The sequence below is a fragment of the Mirounga leonina genome, unplaced genomic scaffold (assembly GCF_011800145.1).
Source record: "Mirounga leonina isolate KUSES-001 unplaced genomic scaffold, KU_Mleo_1.0 Mir_125, whole genome shotgun sequence".
In the NCBI taxonomy this organism is placed as follows: domain Eukaryota; kingdom Metazoa; phylum Chordata; class Mammalia; order Carnivora; family Phocidae; genus Mirounga; species Mirounga leonina.
Genome location: NW_023270305.1, coordinates 29848048 through 29875336, shown reverse-complemented (window position 1 = coordinate 29875336; position 27289 = coordinate 29848048). Strand labels below are relative to the sequence as shown.

The window sequence follows — 27289 nt, the reverse complement described above, 5'->3', positions numbered from 1 at the left end:
TACTTACAAGTCAGTCTTGGTACACACATACAGAAAAGTAGGTTCCCCAAAACAAAGTGAGGACTTTCCACTCTCTAAACCTCACCCATGTTGTTCTTCCTTTAAAAGCCAGTTTCCAAAAAGGTCATATGAAGGAAAAAGAGTGAAACCTCAACCTGAGTTGGCGGTCTAAAAAAAATTCCAACTGTCCTTGAGAAATTCAACAACCACATTCAGGGAATTCTAATCTTTACAACAGAGGAGGGCCCAAGGCCAGGACAGGTGTTACCACTAATGGTAGAACCAAGGATGTTTTCCTGGATTACCAAACAGATACTATATATTCCTCCCAGAAACTAAATATCTTCAGGGTTTCAAGGGAGGCCTTCACCTGAAAATGTCCTCCCTGTTGAAGTTTTCAAACCAATATTTTCATAAGAACTATATTTTCTTCAGTGAACTAAGGCATTACAGTGATGACTATATGGGTTCCCAAGTGACAGAAGCCATTATTAGCATTGTTGTTATTTTTGCTTAGTTGCATCTCCATAGCAGCCCACATTCACAATGTGCTTTGCAATTGTTTCTTGGTAATAGTCCTCACAAGATCTCCGGGAGGCAGAAGGAATAACCAGGATTAATATCTGTGTTGCCTTAAGGAGAACCACGGGCATAGAGAATTGGCTACCATCACCATTCAAACAAGGATCCATCCTGAGACACCCAAGATATGCCCCAATCTGGTCCTAAATTTACACTGTCTACATCTAGGATACATTATTTCTGTGGTTCTTGTTTATAACTATTGTGACCAGGTCTATGACCAGGAGGATCCGGACTGGCAATAGAATCAGAATCAGAGATTTTGCACTTAGGATAGACCTTAATGATCATCTAACCAAACCCATTACTTACCATTAAACAAGACTAGAGAAAATACTTTACCCAACTCACACAAGCCACTTCACTCCCAGTTCTGAATGGTCTTGCCTTTTTATACGTTACATTGCCATGCCTCATCTTTCTCTCTTTACCTTTTTGTTCCCCTCCTCTACCCTCTTTTTCCATCCGTTTTCTTCATTTAAAATTTACATGGCTTAAACTCCAAACAGGAAACCTTCAACATTTATCTGCCAAGAGTCTGATATTCTACCACCTGAACTGGGCCAGCCTCAGAATACCAAAAAAAAGTCTTTGATAATAACAGCCAGGCAACACTGATGTAGTGTCGTATGTAAGAGTCCCTCCCCTTCCCTTAACCTCTATTCTCAAATCCAGCTACCAGATTTTGGCCAGGGCTTTGCCCATATTTCCTTGAGTCTACAGCTATCCTCACACACCTTAGGTTTATTCTAGAAAAGACCAGACTTCCCTTTGGGCCCTGATAGAGGGCCACTTTGCTGTAACATGGCCAGGGCAGGGAGCGCTCTCCTAAAGCCCTGTCACTTCTATAGGAAATGGGTTAACAGTATTCACGAGGAGTAAGAGGATTATCACTTCTCTCTCCCCTACCAGGCCCTAACCAGGAGGTTGTCTCCCCACACTCAGAGTGATTTATGCCTATTCAACAAATGTCCCTCTTCAGAAAAGATGGATCATCTTCCCTCACAGCCAACCCTTATTTGCCAGGGGCTGCCAAGCATTCCATCAATTCATACTCAGCCCCCGGGGTACAAAAAACAAATTAAGCTAAAACACAAACTACAGTTCCTAAGCTCCTCTCCAACTCCAGCCATCTAGAATTCTGATTTTAGGAGTTGTCCCTTCCTCCCTACCATATGTTTTTAGAAAGTTACATTTCCTGCCCTTCTTCCCTTTTTCTAAGACTACATGTTTATAATTGTTTAGAGCAAACCCATAAACAAATGAGCCAAGTTAGAAACTCCTGGAATCTTTGCAAACAGCACTATTATCAAGTATGTAATCTGTCATTATTTGGCCAGTTTCCGGTTAAAGGAACAAAGAAAAATACAATTCTTCCCTGTAAATTCCCCGTGACGCACACAGACCACGCCTACCCCAAGAAGACAAAAGGCGAAGTAGCCTGACTAGGGCCAAGTCTGCAGACAGAGAGGGAGTCATTTCATTGGCGCCTGAGCCAGCAAAGGTATTGTCCTTATCACATCTTTGACTTTTAAAATATATTTTGCTTTTCTCCTTGGCCGTTGTCTCTCAAACTGCCTTCTTGGAAGTACAAGCCTCTTCCTTCCTTTCTTGTCTGTCCCTGGTTTGGTGTGTGAGTTAGAATCACAGTCAGATTTCAGAAAATAATTCTTTCTACTGATGGGGAACTGAGGGACAGAAGAACTGGTTTCATATGAGGGCACTGTTGGGTGCAGCCAAGCCTTCCCTTGGAGGGAGTCTCTACTACTAAAACTATTAGGAGAACACTAGAAATTTCCAAATTTGTCTCTCTCTTACATCTATATAAGGCAAATACCTCATTCTTGTGGGGGTTTTTCTTTAATTTATCCAAGCTTTCATTGAATGCCTACTGTGTACAATGCATTGGGTTGGGCACATAAGGAATACCAAAGTTCTAAAAGAAGTCTACAATCTAGGAGAGGAGGCAGATACATATGCAAATAATTCAAAGGAGTGAAAAGAAGAATGGGGAAAATGCTGAGTATGGGCTAAGTCATTCATTAAGCTTCTCAAGAAGAACAAAGCTGAGGTGATTCCCTTTGCCGGGCATTTGGTTCAGTGTCTGGCTAGGCTGACAGCCACCAGTGTTCTCTGTTGCAGAAGTCAAGATGGCCAAAGTTCCTGACCTTTTTGAAGACCTGAAGAACTGTTACAGGTAGGAAATCAATTCTATCTCTTGAGATTTAATGAGGGGATCAAGGTACATTAGAAACTATCTAGGAGTTAGAGTAACGAGCATGGAGCCAGACTGGCAGAGGTATAGAGATGTGTCCTACCTCTGAAGTCAGGGCCGGTTCAGCAAAGATCCAGAAAAAGTAAGCATCTAGCATGTTACACAGAGAGGACACTGACAGGGAGACAGCCATTTTAGAAAAATTATTTCTGTAGTCTCCTGAGTCCTAGTGAATTTCAACATCTACTTAGACACAGCCTCAGTCAGGTTCACATGCTCTGATACCGTAATGGGTTTTAATGGACTGTCAGAGAGAGAAACCATTCTCAGGAAAACTTCTGGATCTCAATCTGGAAGAGGTAATGGCTCCACAGCAATTTGAGCATGTGAATGCACATACACAGTCAAACCTCATTCAGACATAAGAGAAGGGTAAATGAATAAAATTAAAAATTATAGGATAGTTTAAACAAACACAGTATTCCCATTACCTATCAATATATACTAACAGAAACTAGGCTATCAAAATGTTGCTGGATAGTTCCCAAGTATAAATTATTAAATCTGTTTTAGTGAATACATGGAAGCAATGTACAACACATGACGGATTTGCTTAAAATTAAAATGAGGTGCTTCAGGGACGCCTGGGTGGCTCAGTTGTTAAGCGTCTGCCTTCGGCTCAGGTCATGATCCCAGGGTCCTGGGATTGAGCCCCGCATCGGGCTCCCTGCTCTTCGGGAAGCCTGATTCTCCCTCTCCCACTACCCCTCCTTGTGTTCCCTCTCTCGCTGTGTCTCTCTGTCAAATAAATAAATAAAATCTTTTAAAAATAAATAAATAAATAAAATGAGGTGCTTCAAAAGCATTTCTCTCTTGAGGAAGTTAACATTTTTCCCTGACATTCAACTACAACTCTTCAATTTGTTAGCCAAGCCCCATTTTTAGAGATAAAGCACAGGTAAAGTTCAAGACCTATCCTAATGCTTACTAATTCCAAATTAGTGAGGCACAAATTACTGCATATATGTATGTATATGTATAGAAGTCCTTAATTTTCAAAGATGACAGTAATGACTGTGTGTGTGTTACCCAAAGCTAATGTGGTCATTAAAATATGTTGCCCAGTGACTGCAGTTATATAACAAACATTCTCATTATCTTGTTTGACAGTGAAAATGAAGAATACAGTTCTGAAATTGACCCTCTCTCTCTGAATCAGGTAAGCAAATGACTGTAATTCTTATGGGATTGCTATTCTTTTTTTTATTAATATATATTATTTGTTTCAGGGGTACAGTTCTGTGATTCATCAGTCTTATATAATACCCAGTGTTCATTACAACATATACCCTCCCCAATGTCCATCACCCAGTGACCCCATCCTTCCATCCCCCTCCCCCCCCACTCTGTTTGTTTCCTAAGATTAAGAGTCTCTTATGGATTGTCTCCCTTTCTGGTTTTGTCTTGTTTCATTTTTCCTCTCTTCCCCTATGATCCTCTGCCTTGTTTCTTAAATTCCACATACAGGATTGCTATTCTTACACAGTATTTTCTCTACCAGGAGAAAACAGCAATAGCTTCAATCCTAGAAGCTTTTGTTTCACCCTCACTAGAGGTTCAGACACATACATTTCTTCATCATAAGTGAGACCAACTGCCTCTTTACACTAATAGTGGATGACATTCTCCATGCTCAACAGATTTTCCAAGGGAAAGGTGGGAGGGAGGGAGGGAAAGATGGGGAGATGGGGGAGAAGAGAGGGAATGGGGAAGAGAAGACTGATGAAATAGAGATCCTTCTCACTAAATCTATTGGATAAAACTTCTACTGAAAGGGATTTCATTCTATGACCATATGCAGTCCCTCAGTTTCCATTTTCCTTCCTCCTAGAAATCCTTCTATGATGTGAGCTATGACCCACTTCATGAGCACTGCATGTGTCTGAGTACCTCTGAAACCTCAAAGACATCTCAGCTTATCTTCAAGGAGAATGTGGTGGTGGTGGCAGCCAACGGGAAGGTTCTGAAGAAGAGACGGTTGAGTTTAAATCAATTCATCATTGATGATGACCTCGAAGCCATTACCAATGATGCAGAAGAAGGTAAGAGGTCAAGTGCAAATAATACCTTAGTTTTCCATTTTTAAGCAAATGGAGACAACAGAGCACAGGAGAAAATAAAACCTAGAATCAGAGTAACAAGAGGGCAACCAGGCATCAGTCTAGTAACTATAAGGAAGGAAAATTAATTTTTATCCTTCTCCAGTGTGGAGAGAGGAGCAGTGGCCTGAGTCTACAGAATACTCCCTCATGGGCTCATTTTGTGGCCATACTGTAAAGGTCATGTGACTTTTATCCTTATGGCAGAAAGCAGTTATATACTGTTAGTATATAACTAACTTACTGACTACTTACAACCTATATTCCTCCAGATAATAACTATGCCCCTTTGGGTAAGTTACTTAACCTTTCTGTGCTTCAGTTTCCTCTACTGTAAAATGGAGATAATCAGAGTCCCCACTTGTTGTGAAGATTAAATGAGTCAATACTTGTAAGCTCCTGGACTAGAATAATGCCTAGTACATAAATACCCAATAAATGTTAGGTATTGTCATTACTCTTCATCCTCTTCCTCCTCCTCCTACTACTACCTTTGTTAATGCTACCAACACTACTAGTTTATTAATGGCTACATTATCTCTACACTTCACAACAATCTTACATTCTCATTTTACATAGGAGGAAACTAAGCTCAGTTAGATAAGTCACATAGTGTGTAAGTGGGAGAGCTTTAAACCAAATTCAGTTCTGATTTTAACAGTCAGGATTATTCTCCCATGCTGCTACTGTGTAAGCCTCTATATGAAACATAAACCAAATATTTTTTAAGTAAAAGCTTTTTAAGGTAACAGGTAAACACTAATACACATTCACCTAGAAAATAGGAAGATACAAGAAAATGTAAAAAAGAAAATAAAAACACTAAGAGTTTTGCCACTGCCAAGACTAGAGAAAATACTTAAGTATTTGATTAAGGGTCAATCAGCAACTTAAAGTCTTTTTCATGTACATACACACATATAAACAAACATTATTAGGATTATATTATATACAATTTTATATTCAGCTTTTTTCACTTAGCAATATATCAAGGGCATTCTAGGGTACCAGTTTTTCAATATTATAAGTAATATAATAATGAACATCCATATCAATAGCATCCATATATCTTCATTTTTATCACTATTTCCTTAGAATAGATTCCTAGACATAAAATTACTCAGAAACACGAGGATTTGTGAAGCTGTTGATATATACCACTGTCCAGAAAACGGAGTAGACATTTAGACCTGCATCCTCAGTGACATATATGGTCTTAATATATTCACTTTTTTCTCAGTGTATTCATTTGAAAAATGTAGATAGTGAATGCTAGCAGTCTTCCTATTTTCTTAGAAACCTCCAAACAACCAAAATGAAATATTTAACAAATAATCTCTTTTTAAAAAAATTACTGTCTGAGGAATTGAAGTTTAAAAAGAAATAAGCAACCATGGGGATAATCCTAAAAACCACTTCTGCTGACTGGGTGACTTCTCTTCTCTCTCAGTTTCTTCACCTGGATTAAAATATTCCTAATGTTCCTTCCATAGCTACTTTTGATGCTTGTATTAGAGCAGATATAGCATCTCTGTTTATACATAGACATTAATCTGAGCTTGTGATAATGGTTTTAGAAATCATGAAGCCCAGATCAGTAGCATACAACTTCCATAGCAATGAAAAATACAACTATATGAGGATCATCAAATCCCAATTCATCCTGAATGACAACCTCAATCAAAGTATAACTCAACAAACAGGGGGAAATTACCTCATGGCTGCTGCATTGCAGAATCTGGAAGATGCAGGTAAGTGGACAGCTCTGTCATCCTCCTCTCTTCTTATTTTTGTATTTCTTTCAAACTTTCTGCTTTCAAAATATAAACCTCTCTAGATTCCTAGCTTTGTACAATTCTTCTAGAATAGGATGAAGCACAACACCCCCAGTAAAATTCAGGGCAAGGACAGGAGCTTCAGCCAAATCAGGAAGCTCCACAAGAGAGAAGTTTCCTATCTTTGAGAGCACCAAGTATAAAGCTTTCTGATGAAGTATCTCCTTTGGTTCTCTCAGATATTCTCATCCTTGGTTTTAAAGATGAGGAAACTGACTCTCAGAAATATTAAATGACTTACCCAAATTTACCCAAGAAGCCAATAAAGAGCAATCACTCTCCATTAGAAAGCTTACTGTTCAAACTTACAAATAACACCAAACTAGAAAGAATCTTATCTTTGATAACATAGTTGTGAAGCAAAACATCCAGTAAGCTGAGAATATGTTCTGGAGGATGAAATTTAGTGTCCAAGAAATTTTGTCACACAAATCTAATTTCTATGGTATATATATATTTTAGCTTCAGGACATGACTCCAGTATACAAAATTAGTTTCAGAACTCCAAAGAGGCTACTTTGCAAACAGGGCTCTTTCTGATTGGACATACTTTGGATAACATGCTTTCTACTCCATGACATTTACAAATTATTTGTGCTGTATTTTCCTACTTAATATTATGTCACATAATTTCCCCACATATTGAAATAGCATATATATTTGCCATGTTTAATGGCACTAGAATATTCAATCATGTTGCTTTGCTGGTCCTTTGGGTTTGCTCTAAGTAACTCTATTTTGCAATAGAGTTTGTATATATAATTTTTTCCCTATGAGGTTATTTCTTTGGATCATACCCCAAAAATGGAACTCCTGGGTTCCTAGGGATAAATAATTATACAGTTCTTATTAAGCATTGTTCTCTAAGGAAAACAACTACTTTTCAATATCACTAGCAACATGAGTATATCAGCTTCCCTAAACCCCTCCATTTTAGGTTATTGTGAACTCATGAGCTCACAAGTTGAAGGGTCTTATCCCATTAATGTAATTACAAGACATTCAACAAATAGCCCCCAAGCATTCATTCAACATAGAAAATTCTAAAGACATTAACCAAGTATTACCTGCCTAGTAAATATGGCAGACATTGTGAAGGATACAAAGATGTATGGAATTCCATTCTGGTGTTTACACCATAGTTGGAGACTTAACTACAAACACACACACACACACACAATCTACATAAAACTTGATTTCATTCAAATACAACATATTTACTTTCTTTTTGGCTTTTCTCTTTGCCAGTGAAATTTGACATGGGGGCTTATACATCAAAAGATTCTAAACTTCCTGTGACTCTAAGAATCTCAAAAACTAGACTATTTGTGAGTGCCCAAAATGAAGATGAACCTGTATTGCTAAAGGTCAGTCGTTCTCAGTCTCCAATTTACCTTCATTTTCAACCCATATATTTGTGAATAATTCCAATAGGCAGATACCCCTAGCGGGGTAGCACAATCCTCTTCTCTTCCTACCACAGTTTCCACCTGCCCACCTACCCCCACATGCTACTTCTCACCTATTCCCAGAGACACTTCTAGGCAGAATCTATGAGAAAGTAAAATGGAGGTGGCAAGAGTGAATAAAAGGTAAATTGCCTTCTTCCTTCTTTTTTCATACCCTGCCTGACCCTAGCCACCTCCCATCCCAGGGCATCCATTTATTCCATCCATCTTGAACCTTACTAACATTTACCATCTGACCTATGTGATGGTAGGCATTAGGACAATGGTGCCTGATTCCAAGAAACTCAAATAAGCCAACTAGGAGCAGAGAGTGTTAATCACCTGCCAATGGGCTCAAAACAAAAAACTGGGAGCCAAGACTCAAACTCTGGCCTTTTGACTCCATTGCTTCTCTCTCTTCATTGGTGCCAGCATTATCCTTCATCCCAGCCCCATCTCCGCTACCACCTCCCCCTCAAACATACAGACATACACACGCCCACTATAGCTTTAGATGTTTACTCCCCTGATAAGTAGGTGACTCTTACTTAGTAAATGTATAATGCAAACCCCCAACTCCAACCAGGATTTTTGTAGGTGCATGTATTCCTGCACCCGGATCAAATGAAGTAAAAATGATGTCTGTAAGACTAGGGCAGTAGCTTCATTCATGAATTCATTCAACAGGCATTATTTATTGAGAGCCTTCTCTTTTTCAAACATAGTGCCAACAGCTATGTAGACCATGGTGAACCTAAGTCCTTAGCCTTATAGAACTTGGTCTTCTTGGGGACACAGACAGTAGACAAGCCAAACCACCAGCAAAAAGTACAAGATGCTGTAAAGCAAATAAACAAGGTGCTGAGATAGAGAAAAATGGGAGCGTGCCCTTTACATAGAGTGGCAAGAGCAGAGCTCCCTGTGAGATGGGATCTGCTGATAGGAAGGAGTATGACGCAAGATGGCAGGTGAGGGTGAGCATTCTAAAGAGAGGGATCTGAGTGCATCTAGGACCTAGAGCTTCAAGAGTTTAAAGGCCAGCTTCAGAAATCAAAAGGAACACTCTAAAACTGGGGCACTGTGAGAAGGAGGAAAGATAAGCAGAGGCTAGTGTTTGCAGAGCCTTGCATTTGGGTTTCATTTGAGGTACAGTGAAAAGCCATTAAAGGGTTTCAAACAAGGAATTGTCCTAACTTCACTTATATTTTCTAAAATGGAGAATAGATCAGCAGGAAGACAATGGGGAAAGCACAGAACCTAATTAGAAGGTAATAATAATAGTCATGAGAGTGGGGGTGGTGAGGCAGATAGAAATAAGTAGACAGAACTGGTTATATTTCAGAGAGAGAACCAACAGGAGGGAGGGGAGAAAATATATTTAATGAGATGGGAAAAAACTAGGAGAGGAATGGGTTTGGGAAGTTAAATTCCTTGTTGACATTGAAAACCCCAAGGAAACCTCAAAAGGATAATTAGTTGGTTTAGATTAAAAAGAACACAGAAGAAGCATCTCAAGTTGAAATGTGAATCTCGCTTTTTCATGAAAGTATTGTTATTCTATTCATACTCGCAAGTATAGTACAGCCTAAAGAGATCACAATTGTCAAAAATTGTACTGAAAGGAATCAGCTGCTGATATACCTGGAAGTGTGTGTGGGGGGTGGGGGGGATTAAACTTTTAATTGTTGGCTTAAATATGGAGACAAATATCTCTAATGATAAATTATTTTCTCAAAGATATGATCTGCATGCTTAGCGGTCAAATGTTTAGAGGTCTCAATTGGAGTGCTCAGATTTTATGCAAAATGCCTTTTGCAGGACAAGAACAATGTTTTTACTCTACCTGCCACAATATAGTGAGACACTACTGTCATTGGCAATCCATGACTAATCTGGATTTCTCTCCAGTTAAGTAAGGAAATTAACTATTATGTGTAGACTGGGCCATACATCTAATAGGCATGTAATAAATGCTTGCTGAATGAACAAGTGAATGAAGAATCTATATCATCATATTATAGTCAGAGTCCTAAAGTGCTATATTTCTCACAAAGGCCAAATGTCAAGGGATTGCATTTCAGTTCTATGTCTAGAATCTTGTTCTTTAACATATCTCTGTTCTCCTTATCATAGGAGATGCCTGAGACACCCAAAACCATCAGAGATGAGACCAACCTTCTCTTCTTCTGGGAACGCCATGGTACTAAGAACTATTTCACATCAGTTGCCCAGCCAAAGTTGTTCATTGCCACACAGGAACGAAAACTGGTGCACATGGCAAGAGGGCAACCCTCTATCACTGACTTTCAGATACTGGAAACCCAGCCTTGACTCTGGAGTCTACTTACTTGTGAAGTGTTGACAGTCCATATGTACTATGTACATGGAGGAGTCAAATCCTTTACTCTTAGTCACTTTCTGAGCATGTGTTGAGCCTTTGTAATTCCAAATGAATGTTTACTCTCTTTGTAAGAGAGTGAGCAAGGTCTAATGGAACCAACACTAACATATGATGTTGTTTGTTATTTAAAGAACACCCTATACTTTGCAAACTACCAATCAGTTTAATTATTATTCTTCATAATAATCTTGGGAGGACCGGGGCTACTGACTATGGCTACCATAAAGATTCTACCCATATTACAGATGGGTTAAGTAACTGAGGCATTAGAAAACTAAATATCCACAACAGCAGCTGAAATGAGAAGCCATAGGCCCAGGATTTTATTCCAACTGCTTGCTTTTAAGTTGCTGATGGACCCTTAATCAAATACTGTAAGTTTCTGGGACCAGTTTGATCATCTTCAAAATGGAGGGGATGATACTTATATCCTTCCTGCCTCAACAGTATTTTATGCTAAGCAATGAGGTCAGTTTAATAAAATAATTCTTGAATGAAAATACTGAGCCTCAAGAAAGCAAAGCATAAATATTTATTATTATTTATGTATACATATATATTTATCAATATATTTTTAAGATAATTATATTATTATATTTATGGCAATTCCTTACATTCTCTGAGTGTGACCAGTCATCCTTAACAATAGGAAAGAGTGTTTTTTAGGCTAAATGAGTTTGATTTAGTTATACTAAGGCACTTTGGTCAAGTCCTGCTTTTTGTAGTACCTGGAAGACCTATAATTGTGATAATAAATTTATATTAATACTTTGTGCTAATAATTAATCTTTCACTCCTCTACTTTTAAACTTGCTTTAGCATTCTTGTGTCATTCAATTTCACCTGCTATCAAGTCTTACTAGCTAAAGTGGGATAAACCAGGGCGCCTGGGTGGCTCAGTTGTTTAAGCGACTGCCTTTGGCTCAGGTCATGATCCTGGAGCCCCGGGATCAAGTCCCGCATCGGGCTCCCTGCTCTGCGGGGAGTCTGCTTCTCCCTCTGACTCTCCCCCTCTCATGCTCTCTCTCCATCACTATCTCAATAAATAAATAAAAATCTTTAAAAAAATAAAATAAAATAAAATAAAAATGGGATAAACTTAATTTTGGTAACCATGAGACAACCATAAATCTAAACGTTCTTTTCTGGAATGTAAGCAACATTCCTTCTAGGTTCTAAAAGTTGTTATCAAACTACAGTGTTATATTACTATCAACAATAAGCACTGATACATTATTATTATAAGTCATAATTGAATAAAACTTACCAAAAAAAGTAAATCTAACACACATTTATTGTCTTAATCATTATTTTAATGCATGGTAATTAGGAACAAATGATAAAACTTCACATAAATAACTGTAACTAGTGTTACTTTACAAAACCAAACCAAGGTTTTACAGTTTTTCTCTCCCCTTTGTTAGCTTGCCAGTATGCACCACAAGTGGTATTAAGAATGAGGGATGCCTGGGTGGCTCAAGTGGTTAAGCATCTGACTCTTGATTTCGGCTCAGGTCATGATCTCAGAGTCATGAGTTTAGGCCCCATAGCGGGCACCCTGCTCAGCAGGGAGTCTTGCTTTGAGATTCTCTCTCTCCCTCTCCCTCTGCCTCTTACCCAACCTCTCTCTCTCTCCAAAATAAAAATAAATAAATCTTAAAAAAAAAAGAATGATAATGTTCCCAGGTTCACGTAAAGCTTACATTGCACATGTACAACACTTGTGTTTATAGCCATACAAACTCACAAATACAGAACCACATTAAAAACTAATGGATCCATAAACCAACAAGACAGAAGAAAGAGAAATTAAGGAGTCGATCCCATTTACAATTGCACCCAAAACCATAAGATACCTAGGAATAAATCTAACCAAATAGGCAAAGAATCTGTACTCAGAAAACTATAGAATACTCATGAAAGAAATTGAGGAAGACACAAAGAAATGGAAAAATGTTCCATGCTCATGGATTGGAAGAAAAAATATTATTAAATGTCTATGCTACCTAAAGCAATCTACACATTCAATGCAATCCCTATCAAAATACTATTAACTTTTTTTCACAGAAATGGAACAAATAATCCTAAAATGTGTATGGAACCAGAAAAGACCCCAAATAGCCAGAGGAATGTTGAAAACGAAAACCAAAGCTAGTGGCATCACAATTCCAGACTTCAAGCTCTATTACGAAGCTGTAATCATCAAGACAATATGGGGTACTGGCACAAAAACAGACACATAGATCAATGGAACAGAATAGAGAACTCAGAAATGGGTATGGTCAACTAATCTTTGACAAAGCAGGAAGGAATATCCAATGGGAAAAAGACAGTCTCTTCAACAAATGGTGTTGAGAAAACTGGACAGCCACATGCAGAAGAATGAAACTGGACCATTTCCTTACATCATACACAAAAATAGACTCAAAATGGATGAAAGACCTAAATGTGAGACAGGAATCCATCAAAATCCTTGAGGAGAACACAGGTAACAACCTCTTCGACCTCAGCCACAGCAACTTCTTCCTAGACACATCATCAAAGGCAAGGGAAGCAAGGGCAAAAATGAACTATTGGGACTTCATCACAGCAAAGGAAACAGTCAACAAAACCAAAAGACAACTGACAGAATGGGAGAATATCTTTGCAAATGACATATCAGATAAAGGGCTGGTATCCAAAATTTATAAAGAACTTATTAAACTCAACACCCAAGGAACAAATAATCCAATCAAGAAATGGACAGAAGACATGAACAGGCATTTCTGCAAAGAAGACATCCAAATGGCCAACAGACACATGAAAAAGTGCTCAACATCACTCGGCATCAGGGAAATACAAATCAAAACCACAATGAGATACCATCTCACACCAGTCAGAATGGCTAAACTGACAAGTCAGGAAATGACAGATATTGGTGAGGATGCAGAGAAAGGGGAACCCTCCTACACTGTTGGTGGGATGCAGGCTGGTGCTGCCACTCTGGAAAACAGTATGGAAGTTCCTCAAAAAGTTGAAAATAGAGCTACCCTATAACCCAGCAATTGCACTACTGGGTATTTACCCCAAAGATACAAATGTAGTAATCTGAAGGGGCACCTGCACCCCAATGTTTATAGCAGCAATGTCCACAATAGCCAAACTACGGAAAGAGCCCAGATGTCTGGGGCACCTGCGTGGCTCAGATGGTTAAGTGTCTGCCTTCAGCTCAGGTCATGATCCCAGGGTCCTGGGATCGAGCCCCACATTGGGCTCCCTGCTCAGCAGGGAGCCTGCTTCTCCCTCTCCTTCTCCTGCTCCCCCTGCTTGTGCTCTCTCACACTCTGTCAAATAAATAAATAAAATCTTAAAAAAAAAAAAGAGCCCAGATGTCCATCGACAGATGAATGGATAAAGAGGATGTGGTATATATATACAATGGAATATTATGCAGCCATCAAAAAAATGAAATCTTGCCATTTGCAATGACATGGATGGAACTAGAGGGTATTATGCTAAACGAAATGAGTCAGTCAGAGAAAGACAACTATCATATGATCTCACTGATATGTGGAATTTGAGAAACAAGGCAGAGGATCATAGGGGAAGAAAGGAAAAAATGAAACAAGATGAAACCAGAGAGGGAGACAAACCATAAGAGACTTAATCTCAGGAAACAAACTCAGGGTTGCTGAAGTGGAGGGAGGTGGGAGGGATGGGGTGGCTGGGTGATGGACATTGGGGAGAGTATGTTTGTGGTGAGCGCTGTGTATTATGTAAGAGTGATGAATCACAAACCTATACTCCTGAAACAAATATTATATGTTAATAATTTTTTTAAAAAACAATACTAATGGATCCATTTGGGAAGCATGGATACAAGATATGTTAAATTGGAAAAAGTTAAAGTCAAGGGACCTTGAAATTAGATATGGGAAATAATGGAGAAGGAGTAGTCCAAGGTGACTCTCAGTTTCCTGGTACTGGAAAATGAGTGAGCAGTGGTGTCTTAATCAGTATTTTTGGTAGAAATATGGAGTTCTTCTCAATTCCAGGATGAAGTATGGCGAGTACCATTTTAGACATAATTCAAGCTACTGGCAAGATGCCCAACTGCAGATGTACAATGAGCAGATGATAATGTGTCTGGAAATCAGGAGAAGTTAGAACTAGATATATTTGGAAGGCATCAGCAGGTTTATAACAGGTAAAATCCTAAAGTGACATCAGAGAAAGAAGAGAAGAGAAGCATATGGTGAACACTGTTGGTTGTCCATTCAACTGCCAAACCCCCCATCGTCCTTACTAACAGAACCCTGATTTCTCTTTTTTAAAAAAAGATTTAATTTATTTGAGAAAGAGAGTGCAGAGTGAGAGAGAGACAGAGAGAGAGACATGGGGGGCGGGGAGGATTAGAAGGAGAGAGAGAAGGAGGCTCCCCACTGAGCAGGGAGCCCAACTCAGGGCTTGATCTCAGGACACTGGGATCATGACCTGAGCCAAAGGCAGACGCTTAACCAGCTGAGCCACCCAGGCACCCAGAACCCTGATTTCATTCAGAAGGAAATGTATTGACCCAAAGAATGAATCCAGTTGATCTAAGCCAATCTTGACCATTCTATCCTCACATGACTGAGTCATGTTGAGTAAGTCCTGTCTAATGAAATGTCAGTCTGCCAGGGACAACTTCTGGGAAAGATTTTCTACCCTAATAAAAGATAGAAGAAAGTCCTTTTCCTCCATCCTTCCTGCATGAGACATGTTCTATGAGGATGTGAAGTTTGGAACTATGGTAGCCACCTTGCAACATTTGCAAGGACATGCTAAAGAAGATAGAATGGCAGGAGAAAAAGAACCAGAATCTATGATGACACTGTTGTACTAAGTACCTACTGCCAGACTTTAAGAAAAAAAAAAAGAAAGAATGAAACATTATTATGGTTTTAAGCCATTGTCATTTTGTTTCCTATTACTTACAACCCAACTCAGCCTAACTGATACAGAGCACCACAGGAAAAAAAAAAACAAAAAACACAGAAAAAAAGGAAAAAGTTTGATCTGTTTGTTTCACCTGGCTCTTTCTAGCTGCCACAACTTTCCTTTGGTCTCCATACCCAAGTCTGGCTGTAGTAAAACTAGTTAGTGTCTTGATATTTTAAGAAAGAGATAAGTACAGAACACTGAGCAAGCAATACCAATTCAAGAAAACCTTAAAAGTATAATAGCTGCTCAGTCTTTAATAGTGAAATATTGAATCATTCTAGAAATAGCCTGAAAATGTTATTCTGTATACTTTTTAGTCCAAACTCTCCCACTGCCTAATCAGTAAGAAGGTCACCACAATGAAATTCAACAGTCTTAGCACTGAACTGGTTGGAGTCTATTTCTTTTGTTACAATCTTATATATAAGTTTCCAAATTAAGGAGAGTAAAGCCAAAGTTCCACCATTAAGTCCAAGGTACAAAAACAAAAAGCCAAAAAGATATTTCCCTAACCCACCTCCCACTGTCACCCCTCTGACAATTAAAAATACCTACATTTGAACTTTTTGGGGTAATGGAAAAAGGTGGGATAGCAATTATTTCATTGTGGTAGATATAAAATATGCTTATGTAGCTATATTTATTCTTTTTTTTTTTTTAAGATTTTATTTATTTATTTGACAGAGGGATAGTGAGAGCAGGAACACAGGCAGGGGGAATGGAAGAGGGAGAAGCAGACTCCCCGCCAAGCAGGGAGCCTGATGCGGGGCTCGATCCCAGGACCCTGGGATCATGACCTGAGCGGAAGGCAGACATTTAACCATCTGAGCCACCCCGGCGCCCCTATATTTATTCTTGATTGTGTTTTATAACTATATACATTTGTCAAAATTATCCTCCTCAGTCTTGACCAATGTTGGTTTGTCAATATCTTTCATAAAATTGTTGCCAACTGAGTATAATACTCAAGATACGGTCAAACCAGTACAGCCTAGACGTGGGATCTTGTCCTTCCTATTTTAGATACCATGGTTTTGTTAGAAAGTGACATTAGCTCTTTGAAAGCAAGTGACATTGTTGATTCAGTGTTTGTAGGCAATTAATACTTACAGGTTCTCGATCTAATTTCAAAACTTTAAATGTATCCCTGCTAAATTTATTCTTGTTAATTTGGCCCCAGTTCTTTCTAGGTTGTTCCGGATTCTAATTTTTAATATACTGGCTCTTCCTTTTAGCTTTGTGACATCTGTAATTTGGTGTGCATATTTTTGTTTAAAGAATCAGTATTTAATCAGTATAAAGAATAGGTTATAAACATTTTTGCAGTGTGATCCTGTTTTATTTAAAATACCTACAACTTTATCCATTGATGGACACTTTGATTGTTTCCATATCCTGACTATTGTAAATAATGCTGCAATAAACGTGAAAATACAGATTATCTCTTTGATATCTTGTTTTCATTTCCTTTGGATATATGCCTAGAAGTGGAAATCCTGGATCATATGGTAGGTTTATTTTTAGTGTTTTGAGGAACCTCCATACTGTTTTCTATAGTGGCTGCAGCAATTTACATTCCCATCAACACTGCACAAGGATTCCCTTTTCTCCATATCCTTGCCAACACTTGTTTTCTCTCGTCTTTTTGATGATAGCCACACTAACTGTAAGGTTGATATCTCCTTGTGGTTTTGATTTGCGTTTCCCTGGTGATTAGTGATGTTAAGCATCTTTTCATGTACCTGTTGGCCCTATGTATATCTTCTTTGGAAAAAAGCCTATTTAGGGGTGCCTGGGTGACTCAGTCAGTTAAGCACCCGACTCTTGGTTTTAGCTCAGGTCATGATCTCAGGGTTGTGAGATTGAGCCCCACCTCAGGCTCCACGCTCAGCATGGAGTCTGTTTGAGATTCGCTCTCTCCCTCCCCCTCTGCTTCTCCCCACCAGTGCTCTCTCTCTAAAATAAATAAATGAATAAAATAAAAGACTGTCCTTTCCCCATTGTATATTCTTGGCTCCTTTCTTAAAAATTAATGGGCCATGTATGCATGGGTTTATTTCTGGGCTCTCAATTCTGTTGCATTGGTCTATGTGTCTGGTTTTATGCCAATACCATACTGTTTTAGTCACTATAGCTTTGTAATGTAGTCTGAAGTCAGAAAATGTGATGCCTCCAGCTTTATTCTTCTTTCTCAAGATGGTTATGGCTATTTGGAATATTTTGTGATTCCATACAAATTTTAGGATTGTTTTTCTGTTTTTTCTACTTTTGTGAAAAATGCCATTGGAATTTTGACAGGGGTTGAACTGAATCTGTAGATTGCTCTGGTTGGTGTGGACATTTTAACAATATTAATTTTTCCAATTCATGAACATGGGATATCTTTCCATTTATTTGTGTCTTCTTCTACCTCTTTCATCAATGTCTTTCAGTTTTCAGTGTAGAGATCTTTCACCTCTTTGGTTAAATTTATTCCTAAATATTTTACTCTTCTTGATGCTATTGTAAATGGAACTGTTTTCTTACTTTATCTTTCTGATAGTTCATTGTTAGTATATAGGAATGCAACTGACTTATATATATTGATGTTTTATGCTGCAAATTCACTGAATTCATCTACTGTTTCTAACATTTTTTTTAGAGTCTTTAGAGTTTTCTATATATAATACCATGTCATCTGCAAAAAGAGACAATTTTACTTCTTCCTTTCTGACATGGATGCCTTTTATTTATGCCCAGTTGCTCTGTCTAGGACTTCTGATACAATGTTGAATAAAAATGATGAGGGTAGGCATCCTTGTCTTGTTCCTGATCTTAAAGGAAAAGCTTTCAGCTTTTCACTACTGAGTATGATGTTAGTTGTGGGCTTGTCATTTATAGCCTTTATAATGTTGAGATACATTACCTCTATACCCAGTTTGTTAAGTTTTTAGCATTAATGGATACTGAATTTTGTCAAATGTTTTTTCTGCATCTATTGGGATGATATGTGTTTTATACTTCTTTTTGTTACTGTGGTGTATCACATTCATTAATTTGAAGATGCTGAACCATCCTTGCATCCCTGGAATAAATCTCCCTTGATCATGGTGTATGATCCTTTTAATGTAGTGCTGAAATCAGTTTGCTAATATTTGGGGGGGGGGATGCATCTGTGTTCATCAGGGATATTGGCCTGTAATTTTGTTTTCTTGTAGTGCCCTTGTCTGGTTTTGGTATCAGGGTAATGCTGGCCTCATAAAATGAGTTTGGAAGTGTTCCATCCTCATCTATTTTCTGGAAGAGTTTGAGAAGGATTGGTATTAATTTGTCTTTAAATGTTTGGTAGAATTCACCAGTGAAGCCATCTAGTCTTAGACTTTTCTTTTTTGGGGGGTGGAGGGGTGAGGGTCAAGAGTGTTGAAAATATATGTCCACAATAAAAACTTGTACATGGGGGGGGCGCCTGGGTGGCTCAGTTGGTTAAGCGACTGCCTTCGGCTCAGGTCATGATCCTGGAGTCCCGGGATTGAGTCCCGCATTGGGCTCCCTGCTCCGCAGAGAGTCTGCTTCTCCCTCTGGTCCTCTCCCCTCTCATGTGCTCTCTCTCTCTCTCTCTCATTCTCTCTCTCTCAAATAAATAATCTTTAAAAAAAAAAAAAAAAACTTGTACATGGATGTTCACAGAAGCATTATACTTAAGAGCCAAAAAGTGGAAACAACCCAAATGTCCAACAACTGATGAATGGGTAAATAAAATATAGCATATTCGTACAATGGAATGTTATCCAGTCATAAAAAGGAATGAAGTACTGACACATGCTACAACAAAGATGAGCCTTGAAAATATTATACTAAATGAAAGAAGCCCATCATAAACCACATAGTGTATAATTCCATGTATATGAAATGTCTAGAACAGGCAAATCTATAGAGATAGGAAGTAGACTAGTGTTTTCCAGGGACTAGGAAGAGGGAAGAATGATGGGAAGTGACTGCTAATAGGTATGCAGTTTCTTTAGGGGGTGATGTTCTCTTTTTTTAAAAATTTTAAAACATTTTAAAAAAATGTTCTCTTTTTTTAAGATTTTATTTGTTTATTTGATAGAGAGAGACACAGCAAGAGAGGGAACACAAGCAGGGGGAATGGGAGAGGGAGAAGCAGGCTTCCCGCAGAGCAGGGAGCCCAATGCGGGACTCGATCCCAGGACCCTGGGATCATGACCTGAGCCGAAGGCAGACGCTTAACGACTGAGCCACCCAGGCGCCCAGATGAAAATGTTCTAAAATTGAATTGTACACTCAAAGTGGATGAATTATATGGTATATGTGTATCTCAACAAAGCTGTTATAGTAATAATAAGAAGAAGGGGAAACTAGGAAAAAAAGGGAAGAAGAGTTCAGTTCCCAGAAAGAAAAGTATGTAAAGGAAATGAAGAAAAAAAGCAGTGTGACTGAACTACAGTGAGCAAGGGGAAGACTAGCATGAACTGAAGCTGAAGAAGTAGACAAAGGCCAGGCCCTGCAGGGACTTGTAGGACTTTAGCCTGAGAGCAATATGAAGCCATTAAAGTAATAAGGAGAGCTACTGTGGATACATTGTTTGATGAGTTGAAAATTGTTATACCTACCTAGCTTTCTTTCCACACTTAGTGTCCCACAAAACAGTCCCTCAACTATCCAAAGAATGTAGGAAAGGGTGCAGAACTGGCCTATGTTGCTCAAAGTGGGACCAATGAGCAAGAGGCTTATTGGAGCTCATTTAAAAGAAAGTTTCATAATAATCAGGGCTTTCTAATAAGGTAAGGCAATTCCCTGACACCAGCAGTATGCCTGCAAAGATGCAAGACCTAATGGGATCTGTAGAATACTCTAGCACTGGGTGGCAGATCAGGCAAGATAATTTCTAAAACTGAGACCCATTCAATCACTACGATTCTGTACAGACCAACAGAACTCCATTTGCTTTTCTGAAACTGTCTGTAAACGAGCTCTGTTCTTACTCATTAACCAAAAAGGCTCTTGCCCAGCTGCTAGTGTTAACCATTAGGAAGACTCATGGTCCTAGACAAAGACTCATGGTCCTAGATAAATATAAAATAATTATCAATTGTCATGTTTTGAGCATATTTGTATACAATTAATGTAAATGTCAAAATGCATAAATCCAGAAACCCCAGTATGGCTCCCTGCTAAACTCCCCACTTGAGGCCAAGGTGAAGAGCTGCTGTAATAGCTTCCTGCCCAGCTGAGTACCCAACTGGTGAAGCAAATGCGGCAAACAGGGACCCAGACATAACTGTCCCTCTCTATCCACCTCCCTAGCATCCAGGAGAGAGGAACCCTGACATGCAGAATACCAGAAACATTCCCCAGACCTCTTCGTGAAACCAGGGAATAGTTAAAACAGGGGGCAAGCTTTGAAGGAAAACGTTTTCAGGCTGAAATAAGAGGAATGGGGTGTGTCTAATGACTCAGGAAGATTGGGCATGCCCCCCATCATCCCTTTCTCAGGTAGGCATATACCCAACTGATAAGGTCAAAGAAAAAAATATACATTAAAAAGGAGCCACCCTGAAAGCAGCATGGCACTTCCTCCAAAAATTAAAAATAGAAATACCATATAATCCAACAATACTACTTCTCTATAAACACCCCAAAGAATTGAAAGCAGAGATGCCAACAGGTAGCTAGCTGTACACCCATGTTCATAGCAGCGTTATTCACAACAGCTAAAAGGTGGAAGCAACCCAAGTTTCCATCCACAGATGAATGGATAAAGGTGGTACAAGCATACAATGGAATATTATTCAGCCTCAGAAAGGGAGAAAATCCAGCCACATGCTGCAACATGGATGAAGCTTGAGGACTTAATGCTAAGTGAAATAGGCCAGTTACAAAAAAACAAGTCCTGGACAATTCCACTTAAATGGGGGTCCTAGAGTTTCAAAATCACACATAGAAAGTGAAGTGGGGGCTTCCCCCGGCGTGAGAGGTGGCGGCAAGGGGGAGTTCCCCTTTAATGGGGATAGAGTTTCTATTTGGGTCCATGAACAAGTTCGGGATCTGGATGGTGGTGAGGGTTGTACACCATAGTGAATGTACTCAGTGCCATTGGACTGTACACTTAAAACTGGTTAAAATGGTAACTTCTATTACGTATATTTTTACCTCAGTTAAATACAAAAAGAGCAGCCATCCCGCAATACGAAGAACTTAGAGCTTTTAGATTGAAGGTGAGAACCTTCTCAAGTAGAGCTAATATGCTGGTGAGGCGCCCCGAATTCATCAGATTTGGGGTTTACCTTATTTTTTCAGAGCTCCTGTGACCCTTAGGGTGTGAGAGGAGTAAGGCGGCCCTGCCTATGCGGCCGAGCGGGTTTCCGTAACCGACTCCACAACCGGCCACGCACAGGCCCTCAAAAGATACCAGCCTGACCCTCCGGTGGACGCGGTCTCAGGTCCCAGCAGCCGCCTTTAATGTCCGGGAGCTGCACGTTCTTCCAATCAAAGGGCCTCCGGGGAGGGCTCGAAGGGCAGAGCCAACCGGAAGGCGCCTATTTCCTTTTGTCCCGCCCTCCCCTGCTTCCTACTGGCGGGTTTCAAACCCACAGGAGCCAATGAGAGCGAGCGGACGCGTTGTGCCCCAGCCGTAGCTTCAGGCGCGGGCTTTGAAGAAAAACTGTCGCGGAGACGTCATGGTGCCACCGCGGCCGTCGGCAGCCGCCGGTGAGTATGACCGTGAGTCCCTGCGTCTTGCAGGCGCTCCAGCAAGGGCGGGGAAGAAGGGAGGCCACCGAGTCAGTTCTTTTCGCGGGAGGTGCCCGTCCGCTCCCGTGCCTGCCTCAGTCTCCCCCTGGGCGTTTCCAGTCCAAGGAACGCTGACGGGAGCCCAGGCCCTGGCCCTGAGTGAGGCTTCTGGCCCTGGGTAAGGGAAAGTAGATGCCGGGCAGATGCCTCACAGGCATCTTCCCCGTAATTCCTGCCGCAGCTCTGCAAAGAGATGTCATTGTCATCTCGTTTAGGTAGAGACCCTGATACCCCTTGCCCAGGTCGCATACCCAGAAGGAAGCCAAGCGCTCCCTAACCCAGATTTGGCTCCAGGCAGATCTTTGACAGCTGCCAAAAGGCGGGGTCTGACCCTAAGAGGGCAGGGCGGGGGCGCTGGAAGTTGGTGGTTAAATCCGCACAGAGAACTGAGGGTCCTGGGTTCCCTGATCTCTTAAATGTACGTGGAGCCTTTAGGTGCCTTTCAAAATACAGCTCAGATGTCACCAGCTCCTAAAGGCACACAGTATTTTGATAGTTTCAGTAATAATACCTGTTGACTGTCCGCTAGGTCCTGGGCACTGGTGCTTTACATAACAGTCTTTATAGATGGGCATTTCATTTTTATAGGTTCAGCAGCAGCGGGTTTGCTAACTTGCTAGAAGCCACAGCGCTGGGATTCTAACCCGGTCTCTCAGCCCGTGCTCTCTATGGCATAGCCTGGCATAGCATAAAATGCATAATCCTCAAAGCTGTCTCCTAGGGATGCATCAGAACCAGATATCAAAACACACAGCAATTCGGTTTAGATGAAATTAAGTGTAGTTTTGCACCCCTATTGTCTTTTTTTTTTTTTTTGCCACTATTGAATTTTAGCCTTTTCCAACCACCTATTCCTCTCACTCATTCCCTGCTTCTGAACTCCCATAATTCTTTCTTTGACCCTTTCTTATGATACCTAGATTTTGTCTTATATTGTAATTATTGTTGTGCTTATTTTATTTTCACTACTAGATTGAACCTTCCTGAAGACAGAAATACTGAATTTTCATTCCCTCACATGCCTTGCTTAGAAAGTCACCATGTAATAGATGTTTGCCATGAACCCCCTAACCTGGCCTATTTTGTCCTTAGGCCCAAAGGAAACCATGTAAGGGTTTGTGGCAAAAATCATCATCCCTGCCAGGAAAAACAAAAACAAAAACCCACAATAAGACCAGGCCAACTGGCGCCTGGGTAGCTCAATCAGTTAGGCATCAGACTCTCGATTTCAGCTCAGGTCCTGATCTCAGGTCGTGAGTTCAAACATCATGTTGGGATCCACGCTGGGCATGGAGGCTACTTAAAAAAATAAAAAAATTTGAAAATAAAATTAAAGAAAAGACCAGTGCTGGTTCACCAGCTCAGATGAGCCAGTAACAGATTTCTTCATGCAAAGCATAATACGTTGTAGCTGAGAACGGTGGCTGTGAGCAAGGACTCTGGAGGTGGATAAACCTGGTTTCAAATCGTAGCTTTGCTACATTTAGCTAGGTAACTTTGGTCATATCATTTACCCTCTAGATTTCAGACTGTAAAATACCTCATAGAATTGTTGTGTGGATTAAAGAAAGTAATTTAAGTATGAAGAGCTTAGTATAGGACATGGCATACAAATGATATTGTTGATATAGACATTAACTTGGAGGCAAATTTGTGGGGTTAGGGACTTTATAGCATATGATCCAAAGCCAAAATTATTATAGAAAAGTGCCATCTTTTAGAATATAGACGCACTGGTTAAAATCTCCAGCTAAGTTTCTGTTGTTTGTTTGCCTGCCTATTTTGCAGAAGAGCGGCAGAGAAAGCTCCAGGAGTACCTAGCAGCCAAGGGAAAACTGAAGTGCCAAAATACCAAGTGAGTTTGTCTCACACAATTATGCAAGTTTTGTTGCCCTTGTTGCTACTAGCAATTTAAAGCCTTTCAAAACATAGCCCTTTTGGGGCGCCTGGGTGGCTCAGTTGGTTAAGCATCTGCCTTTGGCTCGGGTCATGATCCCAGGATCCTGGGATGGAGCCCCATATCAGGCTCCCTACTCAATAGGGAGTCTGCTTCTCCCTCCCCTGCTCCCCCTATTTGTGCTCTCTTTCTCTCTCTCTGTCAATAAATAAATATTTTTTTAAAAAGGACATACTCAAAAAAAAAAAAAAAAAGACACAGCCCTTTTGTTAGGAGTCTACTCAGACTGCATTGAGATCCTATGATAACTCAGAAAAGGGTATATTGGTCCAGACATGACAAAAAAAACCCGAGCAGTTTAAGCACTATTATTGTGACAGTCTCTAAAGGAAGGGGGAGAAGGTCCACAGTATTACCTACAATGCTGGAAACTTTTCTTATCCCTGCTTTTTTTCCAGGGAAAGTGATTCTTGTGAAGGCTAGAAAAGGTCAAGGAGTTGAATGACCCTGGTTCTGTTGTTCCTTGCTAAAGTAGGAGAGCCAGTTATAGTCAGTCCTTCATAGCTGCACACCAACATCCTCCAGCCTGATAGTCCTCTTTGGCCATTCTCTTAGCACTTATACTCTTGAGTTGGACAGAATATGACTGTTTCACTTTTATCTTTTGTCAACATCTTGCCATTGTAGTGTTATTAGTCCCTCTTACTTAACATTGATGTATTTTCTCCTGAAAGAAGAGGGAGTAAATTTTTACAAAGTTAGTTTTGACCCTTTATTTTCGTTTCCTTTTACTTTGGGGTTTTACTCAGCTCTATTTCCTTGATTAAATAAATCTAATTCATTTATTCAACAAATACTCCAGGGTTTATGTTCAAGATGGGGGAAACTAACAGCAAGTCATGATCAAAGTCCCTATTAGTCTGGCAATTGCTTTTGATCCATGCAGATTGAATCCTTCTTAATTCTCCTCTACTTTCCTATCCTTTTTTGCATTTTCTGCTCATTGGCTAGATTTCATATGTGCTCCTGTTTTTTTAATTAAATCTTTTTTTCATCCCTGAATATTCATTATCTGAAGATACTTAAAACAGGACATTTTTCAAAGAAGCTGTTAATTACCTTACTTGACATTGTATCTCTAGTATCTGGCATATTGCAGTGTTAAGGAATGATGTTTGGATGAACAACACTATGCAAATATGAAGAAAACATATATTTCATTAATCTTGTTAGAATGCTGTATTTATGCATAGGACATCTCTGAAAGGATCACAGAAAAAATGGGTAAGAGTGGTGTGGTCACTGAGGGGTAGAATAGCAGGACTAAGAAAGGGATAATAGGAAGACTTTATTGCATATAATTTTGAATTATTTTACTATATACAGAAATTCCAATGATTTAAAATTCTAATCATAATAAATTTTAATCACTATACTTCCCAAGCCTTGCTGATCCTTCTGTACTAAGAATTAATCTCATTTTATCTTTTATAGGCCTTATCTAAAAGCCAAGAGTAATTGTCTGAATCCTCTACCTTCTAAATCAGTAAGTAGAAATCAGTCTTTTAGAAAATAATCATTTGGGGGGTGCCTGGTGACTCTGTCGGGTAAGTGGCTGACTCCTGATTTCAGCTCAGGTCATGATCTCAAGGTCATGCCATCGAGCCCCACATCGGCCTCTCCACTCAGCATGGAGTCGGCTTGAGATCCTCTCCCTCTGCCCCTCCCCCTACTCATGCACACTCTCCCTCTCTCTTTCTAAAATAAATAAATGAAGCAAATCTTTAAAAAATAATCATCCGGCACCTGCCTCACATACAGTTTCTCCTTTCCCACCTCCCTTGGCAATGTCATCCTTCTACCGTTTTCAATTATTTCATTCTCTGCTGTTTTAGACAAACCACTCACCCTTAACATGATGCTTTGCCTTGGGATGGGAATACCTCCAGGGTACAAAAGCAAGGGACAATAATGAAATAATGGTGTTGATGTTGAGAAAGCCTTTTGTAGTTCAGGTGGCTCCCAGTTCTTTGCATTCAGCATTGTCATTTAGTAGAACATTAAAATTTTTTGCTGAGAGATCACTATGTAATTTTTAGCATATGCCTCTAGATGAGTTCAAAGAATTGACTGTTACTGCTGCAACAAAACATCTTCTATTCCCATCTACTTTTTTAAATTTTAGTTCCAGTATAGTTAACATACAGTGTTAAATTGGTTTCAAGTGTACAATATTCAGCCATTCTATATTTTACTCCATGCTCATCAAACTAAGTATACTCTTAATCTCCTTCACCTGTTTCACCCATTCCCCCTTCACACCTCCCCTTCAGTAACTTTTTTGTTCTCTATAGTTAAGAGTCTGCTTTTTGATTTATCTCTTTTTTTTTTCCTTTGTTCGTTTGTTTTGTTTCTTAAATTCCACATATGAGTGAAATCATATGGTGTTTGTCTTTCTCTGACTGACTTATTTCACTTAGCATTATACTCTCTAGATCCATCCATGTTGTTGCAAATGGCAAGATCTCTTTCCTTTTTATGGCTGAATAATACTCTATTTATATACACACACACACACCACATCTTCCTAAATATGAGCCACCCAGGTGCCCTGTTTTCAATTTTTAAAGAAGAGTATGTTTGTATAGTTTTTTAAATGGATTATAATGAGTGTCAAATTTCATTTTATCTTAAAATGCCAATATTTACAGTGTGCCTGAAATTGGATCTTTTGCAACTATTTAAACTAACAATGAAAAACTTTAGAGCGCCTGGGTGGCTCAGTTGGTTAAGCTGCTGCCTTCAGCTCAGGTCATAATCCCAGGGTCCTGGGATCCAGCCCCATGTTGGACTCTCTGCTTAGCAGGGAGCCTGCTTCTCCCTCTCCCTCTCTGCCTGCTGTTCTCCCAGCTTGTGTTCTTTCTTTCTCTCTGTCAAATAAATAAATAAAATCTAGAAAGAAAGAAAGAAAGAAAGAAAGAAAGAAAGAAAGAAAGAAAGA

General features: G+C 39.6%; 2 protein-coding genes across 3 annotated transcripts in view; both read left to right on the top strand.

The window, feature by feature from the left end:
* The first annotated feature begins 1792 nt into the window (after positions 1-1792).
* Positions 1793-11344, top strand: IL1A (interleukin 1 alpha). Of its 2 annotated transcripts, XM_035001076.1 has the most exons (7): positions 2006-2086; positions 2725-2779; positions 3968-4016; positions 4689-4899; positions 6534-6707; positions 8040-8158; positions 10373-11344. In XM_035001076.1, the coding sequence occupies exons 2-7, from the start codon at positions 2733-2735 to the stop codon at positions 10568-10570; spliced, it is 798 nt and encodes a 265-aa protein (XP_034856967.1). In that variant the 5' UTR covers positions 2006-2086; positions 2725-2732; the 3' UTR covers positions 10571-11344. The 2 variants fall into 2 exon arrangements, with proteins under 2 accessions (XP_034856968.1, XP_034856967.1); XM_035001077.1 differs by lacking the exon at positions 8040-8158 and having other exon boundaries at positions 1793-2086; positions 10373-10575.
* A 10395-nt stretch (positions 11345-21739) lies between these two features.
* Positions 21740-27289, top strand: part of CKAP2L (cytoskeleton associated protein 2 like) — a 28071-nt gene continuing 22521 nt past the window's right edge. The window contains exons 1-3 of the mRNA XM_035001074.1: positions 21740-22310; positions 24180-24246; positions 25783-25834. Of these exons, the coding sequence (XP_034856965.1) occupies positions 22280-22310; positions 24180-24246; positions 25783-25834 (150 nt within the window). The 5' untranslated portion in view covers positions 21740-22279. The remainder of the gene's footprint in view (positions 22311-24179; positions 24247-25782; positions 25835-27289) is intronic.